Below are 22,796 nucleotides of genomic sequence, written 5' to 3'. Positions count from 1 at the left end.
TGTTTTCTATTTGACTGATTCATGTTTTCTATTTGACTGATTCATGTTTTCTATTTGACTGAATCATGTTTTCTATTTGACTGGTTTAAGTTTTCTATTTGACTTATTAATGAGGTTTTATTTTTTTTGAAATCTCATATAAAAGGAAGATTGTTAAAACTGATAAGTTGAAAAAGTGTTTGTTTGCCAATCTAGAGATGCAAATTGATGGTTATTAATTGCAACATATGAAATCAACAAAAATGTTCACCCACAAATTAGATGATTCAAGAATAGTGACTTCTTTGGATACTATAAGTTATAAGGACAAAAGTGTTTGCTATTCAGGTCCATGAGTTTAAGTTTACATTATCTATTTCCTCTATAATTATTTTGAGCCTCTCCATACCTGGTTCCTGATCTTCTGCTCTAGTTTCTGAATCTCGGTCAGGTCGATGTTTGGATGTGAGAGGACATGTGACCTCAGCTCAGCCAGTAATGTCTCCCGCTCTTTAGCAAAAACGTAACCAATGGAGCGTAACAGTTCACCTCTCCAATCTGAGACATCCGCAGCCTAAAGTACAGAACAGTCAAAATACACAGAAACAACGACAAAAACATAACCTATGGAGATCTTAACTCAGAAATTGTTGATATCTTGAGTTTTATTTCAGATCCATGCTTCACGATAATTTTTGCAAATCTAAAATTGACAAGAGAAAAAAAATATTATGTTCAATAAATAGAGGGAGTCCTTTAATTTGTTGATTTAGTTTTAACAAAAACACAACACTGGTATAAATTCTGGAAGATGGAGAAGTTAAAGGCTTCCTGTAATATTGACCACCCTCAGTCTCTTACATCACCACAACAAAGGAGAAAACAACACTCAAACAGAGTTAATCAAATAGTAAAAAAAAAACTGGAATCAATTCCATTTTAAAATCTTTAAAGTCATTAATTCATATACAAAGGCAAAAATTTTTCAATATTAATAACAGAAAATACTACAATGTTGATGAATAACATTAAAACAAGGCTAACTGAAGCAGTTAACAATTCAATGCTGCATGGGTAAAGCTGACAATTAACATTCAGTCAACTTACACAAATATTATCACTGAAATCCACCCAGCATTCCTAAAAGATGTAATTAATTATCATTTATCTGATTTAATTATCTGAATTTTTCCTCCTGGTGATTTGATTCCTTCCCGGTATATTTTAAATTATTTTACATTTACAGTAACCAGTCTGTAAAATATACTATAATACATAAGGTCTAATCAATTCATATTTTTTCCGTTTACTTACATGTTTTTATGTAATTATCTCCTTTTTACATAATTATTTCCCTTTGGTTATACTTTCATCTTCTTTACACTATTTGTCAAATCCCGGCTTTTCTGCGTTTGAGTCTGACTCAGTAAGTTTATATAGAGCAGTAGTCTCTGTTTCTATAGTAACTGTTACCTTGTCAATCCCCCTGACTTTGTGGGTCTGAGCCAGTATGTACAGCTAACAGTAGACTCTGTTTCTATAGTAACTGTTACCTTATCAATGCCCCTGACTTTATGGGTCTAAGCCAGCTAACAGTAGACTATGTTTCTATAGTAACTGTTACCTTATCAATGCCCCTGACTTTATGGGTCTAAGCCAGCTAACAGTAGACTATGTTTCTATAGTAACTGTTACCTTGTCAATGCCCCTGACTTTATGTGTCTGAGCCAGTATGTACAGCTAACAATAGACTCTGTTTCTATAGTAACTGTTACCTTGTCAATGCCCCTGACTTAGTGTGTCTTGGTCAGTATGTATAGCTAACAGCAGACTCTGTTTCTATAGTAACTGTTACCTTATCAATGCCCCTGACTTTGTGGGTCTGAGCCAGTATGTACAGCTAACAGCAGACTCTGTTTCTATAGTAACTGTTACCTTATCAATGCCCCTGACTTTGTGGGTCAGGGTCAGTATGTACAGCTAACAGCAGACTCTGTTTCTATAGTAACTGTTACCTTATCAATGCCCCTGACTTTGTGGGTCAGGGTCAGTATGTACAGCTAACAGTAGACTCTGTTTCTATAGTAACTGTTACCTTGTCAATGCCCCTGACTTTGTGGGTCTGAGCCAGTATGTACAGCTAACAGCAGACTCTGTTTCTATAGTAACTGTTACCTTGTCAATCCCCCTGACTTTGTGGGTCTGAGCCAGTATGTACAGCTAACAGCAGACTCTGTTTCTATAGTAACTGTTACCTTGTCAATGTCCCTGACTTTGTGGGTCAGGGTCAGTATGTACAGCTAACAGTAGACTCTGTTTCTATAGTAACTGTTACCTTGTCAATGTCCCTGACTTTGTGGGTCTGAGCCAGTATGTACAGCTAACAGCAGACTCTGTTTCTATAGTAACTGTTACCTTGTCAATCCCCCTGACTTTGTGGGTCTGAGCCAGTATGTACAGCTAACAGCAGACTCTGTTTCTATAGTAACTGTTACCTTGTCAATGTCCCTGACTTTGTGGGTCAGGGTCAGTATGTACAGCTAACAGCAGACTCTGTTTCTATAGTAACTGTTACCTTGTCAATGTCCCTGACTTTGTGGGTCTGAGCCAGTATGTACAGCTAACAGCAGACTCTGTTTCTATAGTAACTGTTACCTTATCAATGCCCCTGACTTTGTGGGTCAGGGTCAGTATGTCAGCTAACAGTAGACTCTGTTTCTATAGTAACTGTTACCTTATCAATGCCCCTGACTTTGTGGGTCTGGGCCAGTATGTACAGCTAACAGTAGACTCTGTTTCTATAGTAACTGTTACCTTGTCAATGTCCCTGACTTTGTGGGTCTGAGCCAGTATGTACAGCTAACAGCAGACTCTGTTTCTATAGTAACTGTTACCTTGTCAATCCCCCTGACTTTGTGGGTCTGAGCCAGTATGTACAGCTAACAGCAGACTCTGTTTCTATAGTAACTGTTACCTTGTCAATGCCCCTGACTTAGTGTGTCTGAGCCAGTAAATCTTTGAGAGACTGGACAGCTAACAGCAGACTCTGTTTCTATAGTAACTGTTACCTTGTCAATGCCCCTGACTTTGTGGGTCTGGGTCAGTATGTACAGCTAACAGTAGACTCTGTTTCTATAGTAACTGTTACCTTGCCGATGCCCCTGACTTAGTGTGTCTGAGCCAGTAAATCTTTGAGAGACTGGACAGCTAACAGCAGACTCTGTTTCTATAGTAACTGTTACCTTGTCAATGCCCTTGACTTTGTGGGTCTGGGTCAGTATGTACAGCTAACAGTAGACTCTGTTTCTATAGTAACTGTTACCTTGTCTATGCCCCTGACTTTGTGGGTCTAAGCTGGAATGTACAGCTAACAGTAGACTCTGTTTCTATAGTAACCGTTACATTGCCGATGCCCCTGACTTTGTGGGTCTGGGTCAGTATGTTCAGCTAACAGTAGTCTCTGTTTCTATAGTAACTGTTACCTTGTCAATGCCCCTGACTTAGTGTGTCTTGGTCAGTATGTATAGCTAACAGTAGACTCTGTTTCTATAGTAACTGTTACCTTGTCAATCCCCCTGACTTTGTGGGTCTGAGCCAGTATGTACAGCTAACAGCAGACTCTGTTTCTATAGTAACTGTTACCTTATCAATGCCCCTGACTTTGTGGGTCAGGGTCAGTATGTACAGCTAACAGTAGTCTCTGTTTCTATAGTAACTGTTACCTTATCAATGCCCCTGACTTTGTGTGTCTGGGTCAGTATGTACAGCTAACAGTAGTCTCTGTTTCTATAGTAACTGTTACCTTATCAATGCCCCTGACTTTGTGGGTCAGGGTCAGTATGTACAGCTAACAGCAGACTCTGTTTCTATAGTAACTGTTACCTTATCAATGCCCCTGACTTAGTGTGTCTGAGCCAGTAAATCTTTGAGAGACTGGACAGCTAACAGCAGACTCTGTTTCTATAGTAACTGTTACCTTGTCAATGCCCCTGACTTTGTGGGTCTGGGTCAGTATGTACAGCTAACAGTAGACTCTGTTTCTATAGTAACTGTTACCTTGTCTATGCCCCTGACTTTGTGGGTCTAAGCTGGAATGTACAGCTAACAGTAGACTCTGTTTCTATAGTAACCGTTACATTGCCGATGCCCCTGACTTTGTGTGTCTGAGCCAGTATGTACAGCTAACAGTAGACTCTGTTTCTATAGTAACTGTTACCTTATCAATCCCCCTGACTTTGTGGGTCTGAGCCAGTATGTACAGCTAACAGTAGACTCTGTTTCTATAGTAACTGTTACCTTGTCGATGCCCCTGACTTTATGGGTCTGGGTCAGTATGTACAGCTAACAGTAGACTCTGTTTCTATAGTAACTGTTACCTTATCAATCCCCCTGACTTTGTGGGTCTGAGCCAGTAAATCTTTGAGAGACTGGACAGCTGATAGCAGGCTTTGTTTCTCATTCTCCCATGCCGCCTGTAAAGACCTTAGATCCACCTCCCGATCTACCTGACTCGGCGGCATGTGACGATTCAGGAACTGTAACTCAGACATAGATAACATCTGGACCCCTTCCTTGTGGAGTCTGTTCATCAGGACCTGTGGAGGTTAATAGAGGTTAAAGGTCAGGTGGGGATGGTCCAATCAAAAAACGAAATAAGGATTATGGCATGTCAGTGTTGGCCAATTAAAATACTTGGATCATGTCAGTTTGAAATACTCTTAATTTTCAAGATGTACATGGAAATTAAAAGTAAACAACAAGAGGAAAGACACAAATGTTATTAAAATTTTCAATTTTAATTAGCTTAATCTATCAATGACATCCTAGTACCATTTTTTTTTTGTCAATTTAGGCGAGGAGAAGGAATAGACTCATATTAAGGTAAAAATCAAAATCTTCAAGGATTGTTTAAATACAGAGATTCTAGGGCACAATGTTCGTTTCAATGAACTTACATATAAAGAGGAGTCAAACGAAAACGGGATCTTTGGATTTCAAAAACTGTTACATTATAAGATCTTATTTGAATAAATAAATGAGTATTATATTATTTCAATCTGGGAGGCCATGTTTTTTTTCTTTGTAGGTCAGGTCAAACAAACACTGTAATACTGTACAATAATTTAATTACCTGCAGTCTTGACGGCACATTTTCGTCCACGGAGATTTCACTTTCCGTCGCGTCACTCATCTCAGTGGTATCCTTCCCATCAGGCCGCTGTGCCAGTGACCTAATTAACTGACTGTCCAATCGCTCTGTCATGGCAACCTCAGAACCCAGCTGATTGGCCAGATTCAAAACTGAAGCATCATGGGATTCTGAAATATTAGGCGAGATTACTTACGTCCTGATTTATTCATTTTTGTTAAAACGTCACAAGACACTGCCTTATATGTGCTGGAATTAAAGCATCATATAAATTTTAATGGTTTTAATCCAATCATTTGACTACTTTACTCATTAAATTCATCATTATTAAAGAAATGACAGATGAGAAATCTAAAATTACAGAGTTATTGTTTAAATAAAAGTTCAAGGCCTGAAGCTCTGTAAAACTTGCCTATTGATCTAATATTTCTTCACAATGCCTCATTATCAGTGTTCCTTAACCAAAACTTGTATGATCATATTCATATCGAGCTATTATAAATTGACTTCTTTTTTCTTTTGTATACAAACTTTATCATCTCATACTTCATGCTACTTAACACTAACTTTATCTCGATCTCACCTAAGACAGGTTCTCTGATTCTCAGCATCTCAATCTCGTGCTTGTGTCGAGCGAGCATAGAGTTTATCTCGGTCTTGTGCTGTTTCTCAAGATCTCGCATCGTCTCACCAATCTTCTGAGTCAGTTCCTTTTGATGGAGTTTCTTTATGTGCTCGATCTCGTCCTCGAATTTGATTCTGAGTTGAGCGAGATTGGTGTCGGACTCGAGTCTGTTTCTCTCGGTGAGATCCTGTATGTGTCTCTGATGTTGTGAGCCGAGTTCTTCACGAAGCTCCATCACTTTCTGTTTTGACACAATCAAATGTCAAAGGTACAAGCAAATAGTAAAAATATAAGTATATGTCAAGAATTTGAAGAGCAATGTCAACAAGTACCAACCTGTACAAAGTCTTTGGCAGACATGGAAGCAGACTTCCTGAATAACTCAACCTCTGACCTGCTGAGGTCAAGGTCACGTCTCAAGTCCAGCACAAGACAACGGAGTTCATCTACATCCATTAATTCTAAATCAGCCTCAGACTCTGGACTACCCTCTCTGAATACCTGCCTCTGTGATTATATTTTATATACGTCAGGTGATAGTTTTGAATCACCTTTAAAATTACTAACTATAAATTAAGTCTATATTGTATAATATTACAATTTTTCTGATTACATTAGTACATTGTAAATCCTCAGCACTGCTCTGATATCAGTATTACATTGTAAATTGTCATATCCTAGCCCTACTCTCTCTTCTAACAGCCCACTCCCTTCAAGTTGGCATATTACAGTATCATAACATTACATTTTTTTTATTACATTATTACACATTTCACATTGTAATACCTCTGCACTGCTCTCTCTACTGACTCCGCCCGCCTGACGCTGCATTTCTGCGAGGGCTTCTTTTGCCGTCCGTAATTCCTGCTCCAGCTGATGGAACTGTCTTGCTGCCTCCTCAGACAAACTCTCTTGAGAAGTTGGTGTTGCTTTGATCAGCTTGGCATGAAGGTCTCTGAGCTCACGAGATTTTGTCTCGAGCTCCTCTGACTTTGAGTTTAATTCCTGCTGAGATTTTTGTAGATTTCCATGGATTTCTTTAATTGCGTCATCTCTCTCCTAGAAAAATATTAAAATATATTTTTTTAAAAATATTATAATTTATTTTTAAAAATATCTACAGTTGACTGTATTGGTATATTCATGAGATTTTATTGCAGGGCTTTCAATCCAACAAACTATTGTCTAGTAATTAAAGATCAATTTCCCAATTTCAGACAAGTGACCCCCTCATCTAAGAAAATGCCATAGCAGCAAAGTATTGATAGGAATGAGCTGTTTTTACTCAATATCTCACATTTTCAGACAAGTGACCCGCCCTCCATCTCAGAAAGTGCGATTACAGCCAAGAATGGTTAGGAATTATTTGTTTTACTCAATATTTCACATTAAACTGATTTGTAATATCTCACCTTGAGTTGATTTTTCAGTAACGTGACCAGCGATAAGGCGTCACCGCCGGCTTCTAGCGACAGATCCTGGATTCCCTTTAACTGTCGCAGCTCCTTCTCCAGCCCGTCCAGAGTCTCCCTCTTACTCTCCACTTCCTGCTGAAGCTGAGATATCTCAAGCTCGCTACTCGAGCTCTGAGCTGTCAGTTGCTTCTTCAGATCTCGAATTGTCCTGTCTTTCTCCGAGATCATCTGTTGGATCTCGAGTTTCAGTTTCATGAATTCCTCGTCCTTCTGTTCTACAATACGTAGCTGTTGTTCACTCAGTTCCACGGCTTCCCTGAGCCTCTGCTTCACATCCTGAAGTTCGTGATCTTTCTCACTCAGTAACACATCCAGCTCCTGTTTGGCCTCGGACTTTGGCCTCGGGCTTTGCAGTCTTTGGATTTCTTCCTCCTGTTGTTTAAGCCTTGTGTTGGCCTGCTGTAGTTCTTCTGTAATTTTCCCCATTTTTTCCCAGTAATCTGCTTGTAAAGCCTGAATAGAATTTTATTTACATTATTTTAAATTTTTTTTGATTACTTTATTTATAATGATCTAGTTATATCATCTTAGGCATGTGAACTATGTCTTTGATCTAGTATATATATAAAATAATTCACTTTAAGGGAAATGCATGTACAATGTAATGTAAACTATAACGATTGATTTGTCAGTTAAAAATAAACCAGTGACTACAATTTTTGCAAGTGAAGAAACATTTTACATGATTAAACAATCTAAGAAATGCTTTAAGTAAATGATGCTCATGAAATTTTTGGATATTTCTTGCATGCAGAAAAATTTAATTTACGATGTACAGATGTGTTACCTGTAAGGTGTGTGCTACCTGTTATGTTTATGACATATTACCTGTAGGTTGTTCTCTATGTCAAGTAGCTGTGACCTGACTACTGTAAGGTGTGTGTTACCTGTAAGGTGTATATTACCTGTAGTTCATTCTCTTTGTCCAGTAGCTGTGAGCTGACGACCCTGAGGTTCTGCTCGGCCTCGGTCAGTTTGATGTTGGCGGTGGTCAGTTCCTGCATCGTCTGTTCCAGCTGTTCCTGGGTCTGTGTCAGTTGTGACCATGCCCCCTCAGTCTCCGCCCCCTGTTTCTTGACTTCCTCCAACTGGACCTCAAAGGCTCGTAACTTCTGGAACTGTTCCTATTAAAATATGACAGACAGTTGGAAATTTTAAAACAAAAAATCAAATCATTTGTTCAGAACCAACAATACATCTTTTAATGCTTTTTAATGATGCAAGGACTTTTAATTTCTTTTTTTTTTTTTTTTTTTGGGGGGGGGGTGATGGTGAGGCCTCACAATGTCTAGAATGAAGACAAACTTTAGTGGAGAGTATATCTGAGTTCCAAAAATCATAATAAATCATATATTATAATTTTAAAATAAAAAAGAGCTTGAAAATCTCTAACTGAATATGTCTCATAGATTATAGTTTTAAATAAAAAGAGCTTGAAAATCATAAACTGAATGTCTTGTTTCAGACTTACATCTTGTTTGTGTTGGTAAGCCTCTATCTGGTTTTCTAGCTCCGTTATCACACCCGCCTTCACCTCCACGTCAGAACTCAGGCTACGTATCTCCTCCTTTTTGTACGTCAGCTCCTCGTTAAGGTTGTCCAGTTCCTCTTCCTGTGATGTGACCTTGACCTTCAGATTCTCCACTTCCTGGTTCAGAGAATCCTGGGATAAAAGTTCAAAATTTGGTTTTAAAAATAAAGGATATTTAAGTTTAATTTCAAGACAGAGCTGAAATAAATTCCAATTCTTATAAATATCTATAATATTTGATTTTTAAAGTAATTTTCAAATTAATTTCCAAAGTCGTCTCAATCGTCAAATTAAATTTTAAAACATTTCAATTTTTATGTTTTTTTACTTAATATATGAAAATCTAATTTTTCTGTAAATTTTGTAGAAGTAAAACTAAGAAGATAGAAATTCAAATGTGTTTTATCAAATAATTTTTGTCTTTCAGTTATTTTCTCAGAAAACATTTTGAATTTTAACTAATGATTTGTGCTTTTGAATTCCTCACTCAAAAAAAAATATAAAATTTGAAATGAACGTGTGCACTGACATAAAAAATGATAAGGTGGGAACACACCAATAAGAAAACAGAAAAAAATCTGAAAGTGCTACACAGAGGAAAATTCTACCACTAAAGAAAGCTAAACAAATACTGCAGCTACAGGAATGGATCTTCTACTGCTATAAGACAAAGCTACTACTATTGAAGCTGTATAGATGGATATGAACACAGAATTAAACTGAAGCTTTAAGTCTACTGCCTGAATCTATACATCTATGTTAGTACATATATGCTATAAATTTTTTAAATATCTTTTATTTCTTTTCATGTTTATAAACATGATAAAGCAGGTTATCCATTGTATTAGTTCCTATATTCTTCTACATCACAAATTACCTACAGATTTCTATAAAATTCCTCATTTCTATGGTGAACCCTGACTTGTACAAGGCCACTTGAATACTGTATATTTATAAGTCAGTGAGAATTCTCAACAAATTATCTTGGTCTGAAAAATGCAGGAAAAAATTCAGAACAAGCTTTCCAGCAATTTTTTTTCTCTTATAAATATGCATATCTATCTATCAACGAATCAAAGATTTATCTACCAACCAATCATATCAACTTATACATATGCACACCTATATGTGTCCATCAACCAATCAAATTATCTAATATAAATACACACCTGTCCACTAACCAGTCAAATCAACTAAATTATAAATACACACCTCTCCAATAACCAATCAAAAACCTTTTCCACAACACCTCTATCCTATACCGAGTTGACTGCGTATGTAAACCAAACCTGATCGATGCTTCCAGAACTAAACTGTCCCGACCCTTCTGTAGAAGTAAATTGTACTGGTCCCTCAGAACTAAACTGGGTCCCTGCCCCTGAGCTGAACTGAACCATTAGCCGCTGTTTGTTTTTCTCTTGCCTCATTTCGATACTTGCCAGCTGTGGGCTGGTCGTGGATTCCGTTAAATAAACTTCTGAGAGGTCGCCCTCCTTTGACCATCTCGGTATGTTTACCTCTGGCGTCCTTTGCCTTGACCTTGGACTGGCCATGTTGGACATTCTCTCTTCTTCCAAACATTCCTGGTTTTCCACCATTCTCTGTATCTCAGTGCGCAATGTCTCGATCTCCTCTTCTTTTTCCGCTAAGTTTTCAAGATCGTCTCGCAGTTCCTGTATCTGTCTATCCTTCTCATTCACCTCCTCCAAAAGTTTCACAATCTCTGCGTCTTTCTCGAGTTCCTTTTCTGCAAGATATTTTATATTTCTCTGCAGTTTCTGGATTTTATTTTCCCTCTCTTCCAAGATTTTCAAATCTTCTTCCAATTTTAAAATTTCCCTGTCTTTTTCCTTCAAAGTTACGATTTCCTTGTTCAGGTTACATATCTTGAGATTTTTCTCCTCTATCTCAGTCCTTAACTTCTCTATCTCACTCCCTTTCTCATCACAAGTCTGCAGTTCCTCTTTCAGCCACTGAATCTGGTTCTCTTTATCGGCAAGACTTTTTATATCTCGTTTCAGTCCCAGAATTTCGTCGTCCTTTTCTTCGATTTGCTGCTTTAGCTCCTTCGTCTCATTCTCGCGATCATCCACACTGTCTAACTCGTCTCTCAACCACTGTATCTCGTTCTCTTTTTCTGCGAGACTTTTCAAATCTCTCCTCAATCTCTGAATCTCTTCCTCTTTTTCATCCAAATCTTCAAGCTCCTCTTTTAATTTCTGAATCTCAGTATCTCGTTGCTCTATCTCTTCATTTTTCTTTCTCATTTCTTCTTCATAATCTTTCTCAAATATTCTCTGTTTTAATTTCATCAAATCCTCCGCAAACGCACTCAACTCCTCTTGAGAGTCGAAACTTTTCAGTCTATTTCTCAACGTATCGACCTCTTCCTTAGTCAGCTTAACTTCCGAGATATTTCCTTCCCTCACCAGATCTCGTATTCCTGCGAGTTGTTCTTTGAGACGCTCCATCTCTATCATTCTTTGTATGACCTGCTCGTCTTTCGCGTCGTGTTTTACGAGTCCGCGCATGGCCGTCAGTTCTTGTTTGAGACGCTGTATCTCGTTACAATTTTCCTGAAGCTCAATGTCTCGTGCAGCAGACTATGAGATAAAAGGCGTGTTATGTGAGTGAGTCATTTCTACATTGTACCCGGGAACTTATCTTCCTTTACATTATTTTGCATAAGTTACTTTGAGATTTAAAAAGTATCATTTACCCCCCACTAAAATTTATTCTACTAAAATTCCTTTGTTCAAGTCCTCTTACAGAGTATTTATTCAATAGAAATACTTATACAGTCTAAAATTAATTTTACTATATGTAAATTATAGTACATCAAAGGTTCTTAGATAAAATGTTTTGGTCATGCTAACTTTTACCATAGAAAATAAAGCATATTTATTTGACACGCCAATTAAATCTTGTATTTGTGTAATTCAGATTGATTTTTATGTGAACATTTCTAATCTTCATAATAGTCAAATTTTTAATTTCTGATTCCTACTTTTTTCTTTAACTTCAAACCAAACCCTGTAAATCTACTTTTGTTTAATTTTTTTTCACATCTTAGTTAAACTTGATACAGTCACCCCCCCCCCCCCCTACAACCCCTTAAGATATTTCTGGTGAGAGACATGTGCCACTAATGTGGTGTATGATGAGGGTGAAATTGTCTGTGACCAGAGTGAAAGTACAATGTAAAGTGAAAGTACAATGTAGAAACACCAACTCAAGAAGCATGCTGACATAAACATGTATAACTAAACTATGTATAATAAAAGCAGAAAAGCTAGCATACATAAGAAATACAAGGGGGTAAAAGTTATCTAAGGCAACATCTAGATTAAGTGTAAAACTGACTAAAAGGCATCAAATTAAAAATTAACATCTGGAAAAAAATAACTCGGCAATAGAGTTGGATAAACATAAGATTTTACTGACTACTTCATAAAGATTAAAAGATTTTCAGATTACTTTTAAAATTGACTAATAAGACTGAGAAAAGAAGCACTTGGTTGTAAGCTATAGATGAAATTAAATAAGCGACATTTCTAGCACACGAATTTCTTAAAAAAAACTTCTTATACCAAAGCACAAAGCTTTTTTTTTTTTTTCTTAGCTTGGTTGACATATAAAATATTTTGATCTAAAATGCCTGACCATATTTCCTACAGATAATGGGGATAATGCTTCTATCAATGTTATAGCAAATTACGTCTACATATAATACAGCTACTGCTAGCAATACCTGCAAACTTTCTCTGAAGCTAGCAAACTCCGCCTTGACCCTTTCTAACTCCGCCTCTTTTTCCTTCAACAAAAGGTCAGAGTTCACGGCACCGGTTTGCTCCGGTTTGGTCTGGGTATCTCCGCCGGCTGCTAGCCTCTCTTTCACCTGACTCAGCTCAGCCCGGATTTCCTCTGCCTCTCGATTCCTCTCCTCTAAGGCTTCCCTCAGTTTGGCACTCTCCGTGAGTTTATTTTGGAGAGATAAAATTTCGGATTCCTTTTCGGCAAGTTTCTGAGATAAACTTTGCTGGTCTGTTTGTGCTTCCTTTAATGGGGTGAAAAAGAGACAAAAGTTGTGCTAATGGCACCCATGAACATTGTCATCCCCTCTTGTTCACACTGAAGGAGGTCAGAGGTCATAAAGTCAGAGGTCAAGGCCCTCATCATTTTCCAACCATTTTGTGGGCATATCATTGGAGAAAATTCGTACAACTTTATCTAGAATATACAAAATCTACAAATCAGCAGAGTGGGAGATTTGCTTTTTCCAGTAGCTAATACTGCTAAATGAGTAATGCAGCTACGGTGCCCCATTGATTAATATACAGTCTTATAAAGTTGGATTAAAATCCATAGGTTAAAGGTGAAAAATCAATTTTCAGAAAATGAAACAAAAATTTAAAGGATCTTGGTTATCGAAGGTTGAAGAAGTCAAAATTTTAATTATGTGAGAGAATTTATAAATATTTTGGAAATGTCACACAAGATGGTTGGAGTTTGATAAAGGTAAAGGGAATGAAAATGTTCAGAGGATAAAACCACACAATGAACAGTAATGAATCTGGTCATAGCCATAACCTTAACACACAAATGAATATTAATGAAAAATGGTCCTTCTCCAATGAAAATTGAATGGCTGTGCAAAGAAGGAAATCAAACTTTTGCAATAATTTCTTTGTTTCTTGAATATTTCAATTTCAGGAGTAAACAAAAGAATCATCCTTCCTTCCTTTAAGAGAAAGAATGGGGGAAAAGGGGGGTGGGTGGGGGGGGTGGGGGGGATGGGTGGGTTACCTGTTGTTCGAGTTTCTCGTTCAGTAGGTACATTTCCTCAGCTCTCTCTTCTATCACGTTGTCTTTTTCTTTCAAATCTTTCTTCAGCTTTGAAATCTCCATCTCTAGTTTAAGTTTCTGTGACAGTAATACATTTCCTCGGCTCTCTCTTCTTCACATTGTCCTTTTCTTTCAGATCTTTCTTCAGCTTCGAAATCTCCATCTCAAGTTTAAGCTGTACCAGAAATAAATTACATTTATGGATTTTATATTGCAACTCCATTTAGTTGATTCCATTTAAAATAATTTTATAATATCAACCCAAGAAAACATTATGGGAGTTTTTTGTTAATTTACATACATGTACTGTATAGTCTATCCAAAATAAAACATTTTGCATATCCACATTCACTTTGAAGTTTCTGACTCTCTTAATACACCCCACAAATTCCACTGTCATCAACAAACACCCCACAAATTCCCAAATTCCTACATCCACCTACCAGTTCTTTATTATGATCCTCTGATACTCTATCACTAAACTCTTTAGTCAGGGTGTCCTCACTGTGATCCTTAGTCAGAGCCTCTATACTCATTTACAAACACCCCACAAATTCCTACATCCACCTACCAGTTCCTCGCTGTGATCCTCCGGCACTCTCTCACTTAGTTCTTTAGTCAGGGTGTCGATCTCTCTCTCTTTTTCCTCCAGCATCTGTTGTACCGTGTCGAAATCCTCCTGAAGCTTGTTCTAAAAATTAACAGACATTATAAATGTGGAATCCTTGTCTAGCTATTTAATAGTCCGTTTATTTGTCCCCCGTTTATACCTGTAAGTCAATAAGACTTTCAACTTCCCTGTTTAGCCCCTTTATCTACACGTGTTTTTATTCTACATTAAGTGTCTATCTGCCAGTGATCTGTTTAAACTGGAAATAAGTCAGGTTTATACCCCCTATATATATCTATTTATCAATTTGTTCTATAATTGCCTATCTATAGCTTCATTTGCTCTATAAATCTGTCTAATTTTTTATCTGTCTAATTGTCTACATGTATATGTCTAATAATAGACTGTCTTTCTTATTGTCTGTCTATCTATCCATCCACTGTTTACCTGGAAATCAGTCAGACTTTCCACTTCTCCATTAAGACCTTCTATTTGCATGTTCATTTGTTCTATAAGTGTCTCTTTTTCCTGCAGGATTTCATTAAGGTAGGCTTCCTCTCTAGCAGGGGAGGTAACTGGCTGCTGGGAAACAGTACAAGTTTGTTAGTGAGGCCACACAGGTTAGCTTGTCACCAGGAATTGAATACATAGAGTAAATAATTATGAAAATATGGATAATTATGTATTAAAAAATTACAAGGTATACATGTAAATAAATTGATACATAAATCGTTCCCTCACCTTCTTCAGGGTAGGTAATTTTAATAAAAGAAATTTTTAAGAAAAATAAGATTTTTTTTTAATGGATCAAATTATTAAATAAAATTTATATAGGGATAGCTGTTGTTGTTTAGTTGGAGGAATATTTTATGGAAGGGTAAAAAAGCCATAAAAACAATTTTCTATGCTTCAAGTACTTTGACATTGACAACAGACTTGTTGCCATGACATCAATCCCATTACCTTGGATTTTTCCTCAGTGAGCTCCCTTGACTTGTTCTCTAGTTCCGTCATCTTTTCGTCCAGCGTCATATTAAGGCCGGCTATCTCCTCCTCCTTCTCCTTAATGGTCTGCTGATGGGTGACTATTTCTTCCTCCTTCAGCTGAAGAGCTGACTTGAGTTGTTCATATTCTTCCATCCTTTGGGCCACAGAATCTTCCAATTCCTGTTGAAGGTTTGTCTGCAGCGGACAGAAAATTAAAATCAAAATCTCCAATGTCAGTGTTTTACTGTAGTGGTAATGTGTGACATAATGCCTTTTGCTAGCCTTGGGTACAGAATACTTTTCAAGTTAAGTAATTGGAAATTGTGTTCATTCCCTAGCAGGCAAACTTGTCTACATTACAACTATAAAGGACCATCTGCCATCTTTTTGAAATATATTAGTTTAGGGCTATACCACCTTAAGGTTCATTATATATGCCCCTCCAATAAAACAATTTCTGACAGAGATTATATTTTACCTTTTCAGTGAAGGACTCTGACACCCCGGGCACCCCATCGTTGTCGCTGATGTCGGAGAAAGTCGAGGCCTGGGAGGCTCGGACCAGCTCCATCTCCTTCTTCTCCAGGTCAGCTCGGAGTTTGTCCACCTCAGATTGCTGCAGGAATTAATTAATACAGAATTAATCAAAGTACTAAATGTACTGATAGCTGGGCTGTACATAACACAATATACTGTACTCTCCAGGTCAGCCCAGAGTCTGTCTACCTATGATTGCTGTAGGGATAGAATCAGACTTGATAAATTATTCATTAGAAAAAAAATTCACATCCATTTCTGTTAATGCCCTCTGATGATAATTCATGTTTTTCATTTTGACTTTCTTATTTTTGCTGAGGTACATAAAATAAATGCAAGTTAATATTCTATTTCCAAGATCAAATAAAGCTGTAAGACTAGATTTATTGAATCCGCCTTGAACACATAACCCTAACCCTTCCCTAACCCTAACACAAGCTTAACCATTGTAAAACACAAACCATTTCTGCCAGTGCCTCGCCGGACTTGAGAGCCGAGATCTGGAACCGGAGCTGTTCTATCTGGTTGTTAAGGTGATCAATCTCCTGGTTCTTCTCCTCAATCAGGTTCTGAGTCAGAACCGACATCGGGGTCGTATCGACCTCCTTCTCAAGACTTCGTAGTCTTCTCTGTAAATCAAAAACAAATACATAACAATCAGCAAGAACTAACATAGGTGTAGTATTGACCTCCTTCTTTAGACTTCGCTGTAAATCAGAAATAAATACATTACAATCATAAGACATTGATGATGTATCGACCTCCTTCTCAGTCTACTTAGAGGAATGGAAATATAATAATCACAATTCTCTGTGATTATTTTATTTTTATTATTTACACTTCCATACAAACACAAACACATAACTAACAGTAAGATTGGCTGGTCTCTTTATTGAAATTGATGTCATATTGACTCCTTGTTGCCCTCTCCAGATTACCAATCTGTAAATAAATTTTAAATAAATATTTCATAAACAAACTCAGTTTCTGAGGGCCGTTCAAAAATTACGCGGACTTGTTGCACAAACATCGTGTTGAATTTTTCTTATACAGTAAAATTTCATATCAAACTGTTGTAAATTGGTATTAATTTTGAAATTTGTAAACAAAATAATCTTCGACCACAAGCATTATACAAAATATGTGATAATAACATTTTTTGATAACATATATCAAAACACAATTTCTTGTTAATACTATTAAACAAGGTTCACAATTTTAATATAGTGTGACATTGGTGACTTTAAATCACGTTCTTTACAGTCCGGATCAAGTTAACTTTTCGTCTATAATCTTCTTCCCCTCCTGGTCTTCCTTTTTACAGAGGTCTAACTGTCTAAATTTCAATTTGCTATTTGTTGCTTGTCAATCTCTTTACTACATGTTTTATTAGCATATTTTGAATCTGATTGGTCAGTTGACTTATCAGTTTTACACATATTTTAACAAAAGTGTGGTTTAGAGATTCCTTTTCAAATCGTTTTCACGGGAATTGCATCAGAGAAAAATCACTATATTTCTTCAACTCTATTACGTCCGCAATCTGTACATACAAATTTTATTGTTGTTGTATGTAAATCAATATAACTTTTTGAATCCGCATTTCAATTTTTTTGTCGTGCGTCGTACTCCAAACTATCAAATACCATAATTTTAGTTTTTTTAAAATACATTGCTTTATAATCTTTACAATACATATTTCTGTGAAATTTGATTACAATTTTAATTTTTAAAATTTTAATTTTCAAAGAATTAAAACCATAAGACTGTAAGTGTAGATTGTCCATCTTATGCCTGCATTTGCTCCATGGCAAAGAATTTTAATACCAGCTGTATTTTTGAAGGACTAGTTAAATCAATGAAGCTGAATAAATTTCATTTGTTTTCTTTTTCTGGTGTTAATGGAGTGTTTCTTTCATACAAAACCTCACCATTTTCAAGATAAACTTTTGACAAATACTTGAACTAAATTTATAGGATAAAATGTTTAAAGCATTTTCAAAGAAAAAAATTACTGTTCTGGCAATGCCTACTGCTTACACACTCTGACCTTGACCCAATAACCTTTGACCCTGACCTCTTTGTCTTTCTCCTCTGTGACCTCTCTCTGGTTGTCCACCTGTCTCTGTAGTGACGTCGTTTGACTCTCGTCCCCGAAGCTTCCGGAGTAGTCTCCCCTGTGTCTCATCTCGTCCAGCTGATTGCGGAGAGCCGAGATCTGTTTGAGTTGATCCTCCAACTGAGTCTGTAGCTGTTCCTTCTCCTGATACAAAGCCTGGCGAGATAAATCCCAAAATGGTGAGATAAATCCCAGAATGCTGAAATAAATCCCAAAATGGTGAGATAAATACAACAATGTCGAGATAAATCCCAAAATGGTGAGATAAATACAACAATGTTGAGATAAATCCCAAAATAGAGAGATAAATACAACAATGTTGAGATAAATTCCAAAATAGATAGATAAATACAACAATGTTGAGATAAATCTTAATTGTTGAGATACAATGTCGAGATAAATTTTAATTGTTGAGATAGATGACTAATATACGAGAATCTTAAAAGTGAAGATAAATGCCAAATTTTTTTAATATGTCACACAATTTTGAGATATATCCCATTTGAGATCGATTAAAAAATGTTGAAATAAATCCCAAAATATTGAGATAGATCCCTGAATGTTTAGATAAATCTCAAAATGTTGAGATAAATTGAGAAAGAACAGACTTGTTTCAGATTTGTCTTATTGGAATGTGGGATAAAAATTTTCAACTGGCATTGAACTTAATGAAAAAGGATATTTTGGAAACATGAAACTAATTTAAGTTTTAATCCACCAGGGACCTGTTTTACCAAAAAATTTATGACTGAGATCAAAACTTTAATTGACTGTAAAATTTTGCAAATTTGTGACTGAATTTAAAATTACTATCCTGAAAATATCTTTCAACATTCGTTTTAAAAAGTTGAAAATCATTTTTAATTTAATACAAAAAGTTATAAGCAGAATAAATTTTGGTCTTGATCACAAGTCCTTTTATAAAACAGGCCTCAGATTAACAATCTAGCCTGGGGGCAATAAAACTTAAGTGAGCTAACTTTTGATCTCAGTCTCACTTTTAACAAAGGAATATATGATGAAAACGTGAGACTGAGATAAAAAATGAGCTCATCTAATTTATATGGCCTCCAGGTCTACTGTTAAAATGTTTTAATCCTCAAAGATGTACATTACATCTAGACCATTTTACCCATCATGCCTCATACTGACCTCTTCCTGTTGTAGTGAGATGTGGGAGGGCAGTTTTCTCCGTCGTCTCATGGCTCGAGTCTCACTTCCTGTCGACTCGGACTCGCTGTGACCTTGACCTTCCTCTTCCTCCTCTTCTTCCTGTTTGTCTGACATCTCGCCGACCGATCGACGTCGCTCCAATAGACGCTGTAACTGACTGATTTTCTACAACAGAGTCAACCCTGTATTTAAAACTCGGCACAAGGAACAAAATCTAATTCTTAAACAGAGAGTATAGTATAAAAGATACTGTCTTATGATGGTCAATTTAGCATCATATTGCCATAACAATCAGTTTTTGAGTCAAAACTGACATCAGCATCGTATCAACCTTCTTTTTTCATTACAGCTTTTGATCATCAGATCTATTTAATTTCATAATATGAAAATTGAAAAAAATTTTCCTCTGGCACTCAAATTACATTTGATTAGACTTTTTACATCAATCTCATTTCAATACTTTCCTGATGTTTATTTTTTAAGCCTCGTTTGTCATTCTCCATTTTACCTGTTTATACTCCTGCTCTGTTTTTGAGCGCTCCTCGAGTTCCTGTTCTAGCTGCCGTACGACGGCCGTTAATTCCTCCGTCGTCATCTGTTTATCTGACAGGTCCCGCTGTAAACGCTCAGTCTGCATCACGATCTCACTGTGACTGTCAATACGGTCCTGTAACTCTTCTGTCAAATTCTCCACCTGTAAACAGAACAGGGACTGTATCAAAAGTCAATTTAACAACCTGTAAAACATAATGGTGACGGTATCAAAGTCAAACAGAAGATTGAATTATCAAAGGTCAAATTAATAAAGACAATATCTTAAAGTCAATTGATTATTTAACAGCAAAATCCCTGCTAGTGCAGAACATGGATTTTTCCAAAAGTAAAATTATTTTATCTGCAAATAAAACAGAAATCAGCACACATATGATAAATTATGTATACTTCTTAAAAAATTAATAGTTTAAGAATTTCTAAGATATTTCCAAAATGTACAATTAAATTCAGGAATTTTACTGACGTGTATGTGATATCCATTGGTGAAACGCGCACTTGCTTTGAAAAGTTAGCTAGTTACTTCATAGTGAACAAAATCACGACAAAAGTGAAAATGTGAAATAAAAGATGAAGTGGAGAAATTTTATCAACTTTTTTTTGCAATCCCATGTTTCCCCAAGCTAAAGACACTAAAGCTAATACCGCATGGTGTTAAAGTTATTTATTCTTACGCCTATGCAACTGGACCAATTAATTTAGACAAAGTGTTCCAAAGAGTTCATATATGAATGGAAGGCATAATAGTGCAAGGACCTGTTACACAAGACAATTAAACAAACATAGTAGCAGTAAGTGGTATAGTCGCAGCAATTAACACAAAAGGGCAGCATTTCAGATTTTATAGTAAACAGCGCATCATTTTAAACCAATAGCTGAACAAAACTGATACAAGGGCAACATATGCTATATTTCCGCTATCGCCCTGCGACATCCTACCTCTCTTTGGAGTCGGTTTTCTGCCGCCTGTTTTCGTTCCTGGTCAGATATCGCCTTTTTGAGTTTATCGACCTCTCGCTGAAATTCATCTCTCTCTTGTTCTCGTTCGTTGGCTTGTTCCTGAAATTGTTGCCATAATTAACAAGTCTTTTAGGGATTCCATAAACTGCATGGGGGTGAATCTTATCATACAGTCTAACCTCATTATCTCAAACTTAGTACAGCCAAGGATAAAACTGAGATATCCAAGGATTCAAGCTATTGAGGTTAAAATACTACAGTAAAACTTGGTTATAAGGAAGTCACTGTGACCTTTGACCTTTGTAATCACTTCATTATATCTGTCATTTGTTTTATCCATATAAGGAATTAGTTAAATTTATATAGCTGGAGATCCAAGATTACTTTACTATATCCAAGTATTCGCAATATCCGTGTTTGTACTAAACAAGTTTTACTGTACTATGATAAATCAATGGCTTCTCAGATACATTCAAGTTGGAGATAGTGAGGTTTAACTGTATTGACTGAATGTACTAAAAAAAAATTAGTAACCCTTAGAAAATTTATGAATATTGCTATGAATTCTTTAGCATGCATAATTTTATTTTGTTTTAGTAAGTCTCATTATGAGAATATTCAATATACAGAACTTGCATGCATGATACATAGTATATACTGGATACATAACAATTAATTTTGTGCATTTTTTATACATATGAGAATTAATTCTTTGCATTCACCAAAAAGACTTGGTCAACAAATTCTTAAGGAGTATGTTTCATTAAATAATATGTTGTAAAATAAATTATTTAGTTAACATTTGTATTCATTAATATATAATTATTAGACTTAATGATTATATAAATAAGATGTGGCTAGTATATATTTTCTATGTTTGAGGATCTATTAATTTTTGTGGTTATTTTTTTTAGCCTGCATGGAGTCAGAGATATAAAGTTGTAAGCTTAGCAGAAATAGAAAGACGCTTAAATCTATCACTTCCACCCCCCTCCCATTTAAAAGAAACGTTAACTTTACAGTCAAATTCAGTATACAGACAAAATCAACTGTGCTGGATTAGCAAGTTGACATAAGCATTGCACAAATGTGAAAGAAACTTTAAGACAAGCAATTATGTAAATTACCAGCAAGTTTTTAAAACTTTGAAGACATGAATTGCATGTAGAAGTCTCTAGGACTTATAATAAATTTATTTTCTTAAAATATGGAGATAATGAACAGTATTAAAGCTCAAAAGTCTAATAAAACAATACAAATCAGGAGCAGAGAAAACTCAGACCTCTAAAACATCAGAGATGGGATCAGGTGCCATGGAGGAGTAAACATCCCTCAAACAATTTCAGCATTCAATGATTTTGTCAGAAGAAGTCTTCTAAGTTATGATTTTCAAAGAGAACTAATATATAGAGAGAGAGCAATATCTCTTAACAGAGGGCAGCAAATTATAAAAATACTTAACTGGAAATTTCACAGGCTCTTCTCATCAAGTAAAAGGAAATAATCAATTATGGAAGTATAACCCCCCCCCCCCTTTTTTTTCTTAAAACAAGTATCTGAACATGCTGAATATATGTATTGTTGTTTAAAACTGCAGATAGAAAAGGTATAAGTATGTAGACAAGAGTTATTTTAAGCCCTATAACAATAATTAAGATAACTGGAAAAATTGTGTAATATAGAATTAGTTCATTGGATATATATAAATTTGTAATGCAAGAATATAGTCAATGTAATAATAATATATTATAAAATATTGAATAAACATGGTAATATATGAACATATGTAGGTATAAAATATATTAATAAGAAAACAAAATATTGAAAGAACATTTCTAGTTTAATTTATACTAAACTTGTCATGCAGATCTTGTTAAAAGGAAACAGTTTAAACATGTTTTGTTCTCTACTCACTTCACTTGTTAAATTCATGCTCTGTAAAACATTCACCTTTATCAGATTAAAGGTCAACAGAGGTCACAAAGGGTCATTCAAGGTTAACAGAGGTCACAAAGGGTCATTCAAGGTCAATAGAGGTCACAAAGGGTCATTCAAGAGTAGTTCCTGACACACACTCCCTCCCAACCTAATTTTCACCATACATGCACATGAATTTCACATTCAAAAGGCTAATAGCTAAAATTAGTCACCTATTACATCTGACATGCTTTACCAGTTAACTTTTTCCTATCCATGCATTTCTCTTATGCAAGAAATTTTGAATAAAGGTTCCTCTTGCATTAGATGCAGTTAT

The 22,796-nt window shown here is 35.9% G+C and overlaps 1 protein-coding gene across 1 annotated transcript in view; it reads right to left on the bottom strand.

Annotated features, from left to right (window-relative positions):
* LOC134280365 (A-kinase anchor protein 9-like) overlaps nucleotides 1-22,796 on the bottom strand; it is a 66,786-nt gene that overhangs the window by 21,716 nt on the left and 22,274 nt on the right. Inside the window, exons 14-35 of the mRNA XM_062762771.1 lie at nucleotides 22,457-22,477; nucleotides 20,522-20,641; nucleotides 19,539-19,724; nucleotides 19,010-19,195; nucleotides 17,789-18,013; nucleotides 16,200-16,511; nucleotides 15,680-15,817; nucleotides 15,178-15,396; nucleotides 14,662-14,796; nucleotides 14,176-14,295; nucleotides 13,566-13,679; nucleotides 12,511-12,816; nucleotides 10,049-11,362; nucleotides 8,700-8,891; nucleotides 8,134-8,352; nucleotides 7,166-7,681; nucleotides 6,540-6,812; nucleotides 6,090-6,260; nucleotides 5,712-5,994; nucleotides 5,111-5,298; nucleotides 4,356-4,574; nucleotides 389-553 (exon numbers count right to left, since the gene is read on the bottom strand). Coding sequence (XP_062618755.1) covers nucleotides 389-553; nucleotides 4,356-4,574; nucleotides 5,111-5,298; nucleotides 5,712-5,994; nucleotides 6,090-6,260; nucleotides 6,540-6,812; nucleotides 7,166-7,681; nucleotides 8,134-8,352; nucleotides 8,700-8,891; nucleotides 10,049-11,362; nucleotides 12,511-12,816; nucleotides 13,566-13,679; nucleotides 14,176-14,295; nucleotides 14,662-14,796; nucleotides 15,178-15,396; nucleotides 15,680-15,817; nucleotides 16,200-16,511; nucleotides 17,789-18,013; nucleotides 19,010-19,195; nucleotides 19,539-19,724; nucleotides 20,522-20,641; nucleotides 22,457-22,477 — 5,622 coding nt within the window. The remainder of the gene's footprint in view (nucleotides 1-388; nucleotides 554-4,355; nucleotides 4,575-5,110; nucleotides 5,299-5,711; nucleotides 5,995-6,089; nucleotides 6,261-6,539; nucleotides 6,813-7,165; nucleotides 7,682-8,133; nucleotides 8,353-8,699; nucleotides 8,892-10,048; nucleotides 11,363-12,510; nucleotides 12,817-13,565; nucleotides 13,680-14,175; nucleotides 14,296-14,661; nucleotides 14,797-15,177; nucleotides 15,397-15,679; nucleotides 15,818-16,199; nucleotides 16,512-17,788; nucleotides 18,014-19,009; nucleotides 19,196-19,538; nucleotides 19,725-20,521; nucleotides 20,642-22,456; nucleotides 22,478-22,796) is intronic.

Source organism: Saccostrea cucullata, unplaced genomic scaffold (assembly GCF_032062105.1).
Source record: "Saccostrea cucullata isolate Sc308-1 unplaced genomic scaffold, CSIRO_AGI_Scuc_v1 ctg794, whole genome shotgun sequence".
Lineage (NCBI taxonomy): Eukaryota > Metazoa > Mollusca > Bivalvia > Ostreida > Ostreidae > Saccostrea > Saccostrea cuccullata.
The sequence above is the reverse complement of the archived record's forward strand: the minus strand, read 5'-3'. Positions and strand labels throughout refer to the sequence as shown.